This window comes from Brienomyrus brachyistius, chromosome 1 (genome assembly GCF_023856365.1).
Source record: "Brienomyrus brachyistius isolate T26 chromosome 1, BBRACH_0.4, whole genome shotgun sequence".
NCBI lineage: Eukaryota > Metazoa > Chordata > Actinopteri > Osteoglossiformes > Mormyridae > Brienomyrus > Brienomyrus brachyistius.
Genome location: NC_064533.1, coordinates 25,071,259 through 25,079,604, shown reverse-complemented (window position 1 = coordinate 25,079,604; position 8,346 = coordinate 25,071,259). Strand labels below are relative to the sequence as shown.

Here is an 8,346-nt window from a genome sequence, read left to right as displayed (position 1 = left end):
TAATTATTAATACGATTTTACTGGCAGGTACTTGTGTGATCGGCATGCATGAAACTAATCTTGGAAATAATACGAACACAAAATATCTTTAAAAGTTTAACGCAGACTGTGAATTTATGCAAACTTTCACATTTGTGCTTAGTTGCACAATTCAGACTCTCTTTTGGGGCATATTGGATTTGTGGGAGGGGGCGTTATGATAAGGGGACAAAAGGTCATTTTGGTACCTCCTATTTCCTGGTAATCCCGTTCTGTCCTAGTTTCTACGGAAGTGTCTATAACCCACGAAAAATACTTATTACACGTGGACGCAGTATTTCGATAATAAATTATCCTTGTTAGTAACGTCAACAGAGATAATCACACATTTAAAAGGCAGCAGGGTGGTGTTTGTGACAAGGCTCTTGTTTTTTCTTAGCGTGCAAATTAAAAAAGCCAATTGAACTCTAGTGACTTTTCTTGGGTTCATCGTATGTGCGGCGCCTGCTATCGCTAGAGTGACAAGCGCTTAGGCCAATTATTGCGCCCCGCAAAACGCCGCCGGCAGCCAGATGCCAGCCTGTCATTGCTTTTACGTAGACGGAGGACAGCGGAGGGAGTGTCGGTGGGTAGTACGATCCCGAAAGCAAGACTACGTGGGTATCGTCGGAGATAAGCATAGAATTAGAATTCCCATGTTATGCGGGGAATTCAGTTTGCGTCCAATTTCTGCAAAAATCGTTAACTTCCCGAAACTTTCTACGAGTTGAATAATAATAACAAGAAGAATATATACATGGAGCCAGTGAAGTACTATAGACTCTCAGAAGTAGAAGAACACAAGTCTCCCCAAAATTGCTGGATTCTCATCAACAATAAAGTTTACGATGTTTCCAAATTTCTGGAAGAGGTGAGAGAAGCTTCATTATTGACGTCATTATCGCGTTAGGCTATCATTCGTACCAATGGGAAAAAGGCATTTTAGGTTTAGATTTTTGTCATTGTAAAATGACAATGGACGGTCAGAAGATAAACTCTTTGAAACGAATCTCGAAAAACAACAGTTATATCCATGAATATGAATGTTTGATTTACTAGTATAGTTTTTAGCTTGCGATTTGAGGTAAATATTATTGTACAACAGGACATTTGTTGCCTTGTGCTAAATTAGAGATGTTCCCCAAAAATGAACATCCTTAAACAAAAAGAGTTGTTTTGTTGACTAATGAATGTCGGTGCGCTTTGTAACAAAATCTTACTGATAGGTGTCTTTATTGAGAGTGAATGGTATCGGAATTATATTATCTCTACAGAGGACGAATTAGAACTGATTAATGAATACTGAATATATACTGAATATAATTAAATGCCATTGGGTTACACATTTGCATAAAGTTTTATTAGTGTAATAAATATTTACAACTCTGGGTATATATTTAATAATCATTTTATGTATCATTAAACATTATTATTACTGTATTACTAATTTCTATGCTTCTTGAAAGAAATTGTTAAAATTGGCAAGTAAAGATGTATATAAATGAAGTAAGTATATATAAAAATAAAATGTCTTTATCCAGCTTAATGATCCTAATGCCACTCCTTTATGATTTCATTAACAGCAGCAAGAGCATAGGTTTGGTTTTAACATTGGTAGGGACCAAATCAGGCCCAAACACCCTGTCCACCTAGACACACACGGTACTCCCACAATATTGATACTGTGTGACATTGATATGTCCCTACCATCCACACCCAAATCTATACCCTTGCGTTTAGTAATTGCTATTGATTCACTGGAGGGATGGTCAGCAGGCTCAGGCATAGTACAGGCATAAATGTACTGGATCATAGTACCAAAACGTACCTGCATTTGCAGCGTCTGGCTTGGTAAGGATAATTCATTGTGCTTTGTAACCAAAGTGGCTTAAGAATGGAGACTCTATGATGGCCATACCTCTAGTTACCTGTTCTGAGATTTTTATGATTGTCTGCTTGGCATTTTTTTTCGCCTTAGATTCATTGTTCCAAACCATATGGCGATGTCTCTGTTTAGGGTGTTTTCAGTCAGTCCACAAGTATTATCTCCTCAGACTGGCCTTTATAAGGCGCAGTGAGAATTACAGGTGCTGTTGTCCTCATTTGATGATGGGTCTTCTGAGGTCATTCGAAATGTCAGTCTGGATTCTTCAGAGTTAACATGCTTCACATCAGTGCTTTTGATGTCAATAGCAAACGGTGAGGAGATCTCTCTGAAGACCAGGATTACTTCCTTTGTGTTACTAATGTTGAAGACAAGGTCATTCTCCTTACCAAATAGCAGTTTATTTTATGTTTCCGTTACTTTCCTTGATAATTGATTAAATGTCACATATTCCTCCATTGATTGAATTTGTGCACTGTGCAACAGGTTGACTGGCTTCAATGGGAATCGTGTTAATAATTCATTGCGCTTTGCCTCAGTCAGGGTAAATAATTTCTCACATGTCACTGTGAGTGTATGCAGGGAGTCCAAAGTCTCGGCCTGGCTCATTACGCTCAGGCCAGAGCAGCAGGAGAGCAAAGGTGAAACAACAAAAGGTCTTTTCTCTTTCACAGAAGTGGCTCCTCACCTATAAAATGTAAATGTAATGGCTTTAACCCTTCCACAGACACAAGATGTTTTGTCAAGCTCAAACAGTGAATGACCAATATGCTAGATGATTCTTCCTGGAGGAATTAACTATAATGTAGAAATGTGCATATGTATAGTGTTTTAAGGTTATTTTTCTTTGGCATTCTGGATTTGACAGGTGCACTTCAATACACAGGCTTACCCGGGCTAAAACTCAGGGGCGTCCGCTAAAAAGGAACTTGAACTTTTCTTGTTTGACAAAATTTTAAACCCAGAGTTGCCAACGTCCTGTTTTGATCCAAACATTTGCCCAGTGTTGTCGCATCTGGACCAAAATAGAAATTAATCTGAACCGTGTGACTGACTCCCCACCCAAACAATTTTTTAAATTTTGTCATTGGGGACCCAACCCCCTGGTCGACAATGACACATCATGAATTATAGCAGGGAGCCCAATGACACCTCAAAAAGCCTGAGGACTTCTGACCATGATAATGTGCCTCTGAGTAGGCAGATAGCAATCTTGCCTGATTTCAGCATTACTGGTTCTGCCAACTACGTTTCAATGTACCTTAACCTTTCTTATAGTTTAACGCCAAAAGCAAGGCATTTCTGGAAGCCATGAATACATATTAAATATTTAATATAGCTAGATATGTTTGGGAAAATTTGCTAATCCTTATAACCTCTTCTGTTTAACTCTTCAGTTTGTCTGCAGGCTACATTTTATGAATATCCCGAGTCGTTTTTGGGTTCAGCGGTCAGCTGGGCTTTCCTGTCCCTAGTCCCCTTTGATGGGTCATCCTTGTCCGTTTTTCGCTCAGATTTTGCTCTCTGCTGTGCTCTTTCTCACCCAGCATCCCGGGGGTGTGGAGGTCCTGTGTGAGCATGCAGGGGGCGACGCCACAGAGAACTATGAGGACGTGGGACATTCCAGCGACGCCAGGAAAATGGCTGAAAGTTATGTCATAGGAGAGCTGCATCCGGTAAGCATCTGCCCCCCCGTCGGCTTCATTTCCAGCAATAACAGAAGCGGTTGGCCAGCCTGGTCTTCAAGAGCCACACGTTTTGCAGGTTTCGATTCCAGTTCGGCTCTTAGCCGGCCATTACTATCAAAGCATCTAGACAAACCTGATGAATCACCTTAAGACTGTACTGTTTGAATCCCAGCTCGTTGAAAACGCTTCTGTGATCCCTTATTTGATTTGCCTGTGACATCTTTACCGAAGACGACAAATTTGTAATCAACCAAATCAAGCTACCCAGTCCAGGAACAAATACAAAATTATTTGTTCAGAGACTGAGCAATATATATGTAAGGGGGGGAGATCAATAACATTTGCAATTCAGTTCCGTTTGACTTGTCTCATCAGGTTCAATCAGCGGCTCAGGTTAACAAAACTTAGTCGTAATAATAGCCAGTGAGTTCCTCACTGGAACTCACTGGTAGCCGACAGCTTGGGTGTGAGTACAGCTCTATGTGTAATTTTGACATTACAACCGCCCTTGTTTCATACAGCTAATTTAATTGTGTCAATGGTTTGTATGGAAATAAATAGGAGAATTCTGCACAGTGTGGGACACTTCTTTGATTTATAGACTTTATGGTTTGTTGGACATCTTGTGCAACTGCACAAATCATACACAGTCAACAGTAGCTCCTCACTACTGCAAAACCTCTGCGCTTTTTATTTACTGCCGGTTTGCATGTCCTGTTACTGTGATGTTAAATGTTATATGTTACTATATGTTACACCGGGGCCATGGAGAAACGTTGTTTCATCAGTCTTTGTGTAGGTATGAAGCTGCTGATGACAATAAAGTAACCTTGAACCTCTAACATCTAATTTAGGTATAATGTGAGGCAGTACAGCAGACCTTGGCACCAAGTTCCAATACTTTACAGTATTTTAGCGTACATATTGAATCACCAATCATTGTATTTAAATAAGTTCACTCAGTTTTATTTGATTCACAGTAACTTAAACATAAATTACCAATTTTTACAATCTACAGGTAGCATTGTGTGATTTTTAGCAGTTACAGTATTAACCAAATATATGCAGACTGCCTCTTCGTAACATTTCTGATCCTTGTCATAAATTAATCAACCTTATAGGCTGAGACTATAAGAAAGTGTTAATTTGCTTACAATTGGCTAAGACTACACTGCTAATGTCATTATATGATTAGCAACGAAAATACACAGCATGCCTTCTGCATGTTTAAAACTCTTAAGTGTTATGCCAAGTTGGTTAATATTTAGAAGTGATTATGCATTGTATTATACAGCATAATGGTGGCCTGTATGTATATTAAGTTAGTGATGATTAAGTGTTTACTGTTTGCCTGATTTACCGCAGTAGTTTATCAGTTACTGTTTGGAAAAATTATTTACTATCTATGGAATTAACTGTCACCTACAGGATTTCCTTTGTTGCTGTCTGATATTTTTATTGATTATTGATTTCTTTTCTTTCCAAAGGAGGACCGAGAGAAGATTGTAAGTCCCCTGGTAAGTAATATATGTGTTGAATTCCTTTTCAGAATCATTAATTGCAGTAACTGCTGAATGAAAAACTGTACCAACGCAAAGACCTTCTGTCAGTGTCAAGAATGGCCCCAGTGACTGTAGTTTTTGGCAAGCCGACACAAGAATACAGAATTTACTAGCAGCAAAGTGATCATTCATTATTGTTGAGTATGTTGACAGTGTCGTTCTGCTTAACTACACAATGATTTAATGAAAGAAACTAAACTAAATGTTAAAATAACAGGCTATTTCCAGTCATTTTGCTCACTTACCATACAGTACATTACTTATTGGCTTATAGTTATTGGCACTGTGATAAATCTGAACAAACAATAGTTTATTTTCAACTGAAGAAAGTAAACTGATACAGTAAGATATACAGCATTTAATTTCCCCTTTTCAATGATTTATAAAAAATAACGAACAAAAGACAGCATTAAAATATATTAGTTGTACCAATTTTTGTATCAAAATATGATTCACAGGACTTTGAAAATGATGAATAGCTGACCTGTTTGGTCCCAAAAATAAAATGTAAAATTAATTAATAACTATGAAGGAGTCGCATGGGTTTGCTTTTGGTTTTCTGGCTTTTATTTTTTGTGCAAGCGCATTGCATTATGTAAATGAAATTTATTTATGTTCCCCTTTCTTAGATACCCCCAGGCAGCTATGTTCAGGACAGCACAAGGTACTGCTAATGGAGCCATTTATAAGTACTCAATAAGTACTCAATAAGTAACCGATAATTACTTCACATAAGTCGGTGTGTACAAGGTTGGAACCAGGCATAAGCAAACTGGGCAGCTGCACACACACACACACACACGCACACGCAGGCAGACACACACACACACACACGCACACACACGCAGGCACATGCACATAAATTAGTATGTTTTTTTTAATTATTTCTCTAAATTACATATATTCATATAAGAATAATTTGGTAAAAACTATAAAACCATATGCATAAAATGGTATTGTTTACAGGCAGACGCATGGTCGGCTCGAGCTATAGGCAGAACAGACAGTGGCCCAGGGCTGCTGAATTACCCACATTGCGGAGGAAGTGAAATGATCACCAGTATTCTTGGTTGGGGGGTCTCCCAAGTAACGGGGAGCCCCTGAAAAGATCCGGTCCTGCGTCGTTAGGGCCGATCACTTAGAGGTATAGCCCCGAGTATTTTAGCCCTGATGCCAGTCTTACTTCAAAAAAGAAAAGTCAAGCCTCAGCTAAACTTGGCTTAGCCCCTGATCTTTTCAATAGCTATAAATGCCACCTGTTACCAGGCTTGGCTCTATGAACTGTTCTGTGTGGTTATATGTGCTTGTTCCTCATCCAGGACTCCACATTTCCCTGTAATCTAACTGATCTGATTGTTTCTTTTTCCCTCTAGCTGGTGGTCAAACTGGGTGATCCCTGGTCTAGCAGCACTGGTTGTCACGGTCATGTACCGCATGTATATCTACGAGGAATGATCTGTGTGGACCAGTCCTGCGTTACCATAGCCTCCCGGCGAACCATATGCAGTTAATGGGCCTCATCACTATGATTATTATCTAATTATACACTATTGTGTAAATGAAGACTTTATTTCTTGTGTGCATTCTGAGTGACACCCCTCAGAGGTAGTTTGATGAATCAAAAAGAACAAAAAGAAAAGCTGCACTGTGCCTGACTGTATGCTCCCTTTTACTTTCTCTCAATCACTTTTGCAGTTTCAAAACCCACCTCTTCTGGTCTAAATGACTTCAATCAAGTGTTTATATAGTCAGGAGCGATTAAGCCTTATAATTGAAAACCTATTGACAGTATTAAGCTAGACAAATGAAATATTTATGTGGTGTTAAATAAAGAATCAGCATCCACTTTGCAGAAGTGAAGAGGCGCAGTGAAGTCTGTCCTCACGCAGTTTACCTGCTGCTGCTTGCTTGCTGCTATTCCTGTCAAAGAGAAACATGATGCATTCTATGGACAAAGTTGGGGTAGGGTTAGGATGGGGTGACTCACCTCCACATCATGTTTGTGTGTGTATGTGTGTGTCAATCTGTCTTTCTGTCTGTCTGTGTTTCTGTCTGTCTTTCTGTCTGTCTGTGTGTCTATCTCATCACTGTATCCATAAACTTGCAGTTAGGATAACTGGCATATTCAGTTCAATTCAATCAGTCTAAACGACTGTATTAGTTTCTCATATCTAAGTTGCCCATTGCATGTGTGCCATGTAATGGACAGGCATCCCACCCAGGGTGTCCACGCCCTTGTGCCGAACACTGACTGGGATAGGCTCCAGGCCCCCCTGCAACCTTGATCATGATGATGGATGGATGGTGTAAAAAGTAGAAAGAAAAGGCCAAAGCACAGGTACACTCTGGATTCATATCCATTGTATGGGCTCAGCAACAACAACAACAATAATAATAAGTAAATAATTTACAATTACCATTATGCAGTCTCACTTTTAATGGCTTCAGGAAAATGCTGGGATTTGCTTAACAAATTGCATCTTGCTTTAGTCCTTGACTTTCCAGAACATATTGTCTTCCCCGAAGGAGAAAATACATAAATATGCAAATCAGAAATCATTAGCAAAGTAAGAGTGAAGCAATTAGTAGCTATGCCATTGTAGGCCGTTTTCATCACTCTGGATGAAATAATAACAAAGCAGCATTTAATTACTCTGCGGGGGGAGGAAGGGACCGGAAATGATAAAGGTCACCTGTGTCGCCCCCTGGATCCCACAGCAGGTACTGCACTGAGCACCCACCATGCAAGTCATGTAATACACTTCCAGAGGATTCACAGGAAAGTGAAACCACACCAATGTACATTCTGATATTAAAATCAATGTCTGACAATTTTATGAGATCCTAATTGTATTTGTGAGGCTGTTCTCTTTGTAGTTTTTGATTGCATGCAATGGCAGTTGAAGCCCATTTGGAGTCTTTGACAAGCTTCACCGTTTCATGTGTTTGTGGAGGAGTTGGTATAAACAAGCCTACTGCTCTGCCCATCGTATAAATGTATGCCATAGCACATATAATAATGTACAGTACATAGTACCTGTTATATAAATTTTAGATATTTCATTACTTATAAAGTAAAAGTTTACTGTAGCCAATGTGTGAAGCATGTTCACCCAATGACGAAACCACCCAACGACACATTTCTTGGTACGTATCCCTGTCATTAAACAGCGGTTGACTGTATTTTCATTTC

General features: G+C 39.3%; 1 protein-coding gene across 1 annotated transcript; it reads left to right on the top strand.

Moving 5' to 3' along the window:
- The first annotated feature begins 559 nt into the window (after positions 1 to 559).
- LOC125750594 (cytochrome b5) lies at positions 560 to 7,990 on the top strand. The gene is made up of 5 exons (XM_049028677.1): positions 560 to 889; positions 3,451 to 3,579; positions 5,079 to 5,108; positions 5,783 to 5,817; positions 6,527 to 7,990. The coding sequence occupies exons 1-5, from the start codon at positions 776 to 778 to the stop codon at positions 6,606 to 6,608; spliced, it is 390 nt and encodes a 129-aa protein (XP_048884634.1). The 5' UTR covers positions 560 to 775; the 3' UTR covers positions 6,609 to 7,990.
- Positions 7,991 to 8,346: the final 356 nt, after the last annotated feature.

What these genes read in the sequence shown, in the direction of transcription:
- LOC125750594 (XM_049028677.1), top strand. Translation starts at nt 776, where the DNA reads ATGGAGCCAGTGAAGTACTATAGACTCTCAGAAGTAGAAGAACACAAG. An exon ending in TTTCCAAATTTCTGGAAGAG is followed by an intron (nt 890 to 3,450) that starts GTGAGAGAAGCT and finishes TTTCTCACCCAG; the next exon opens with CATCCCGGGGGTGTGGAGGT. An exon ending in TCATAGGAGAGCTGCATCCG is followed by an intron (nt 3,580 to 5,078) that starts GTAAGCATCTGC and finishes TTCTTTCCAAAG; the next exon opens with GAGGACCGAGAGAAGATTGT.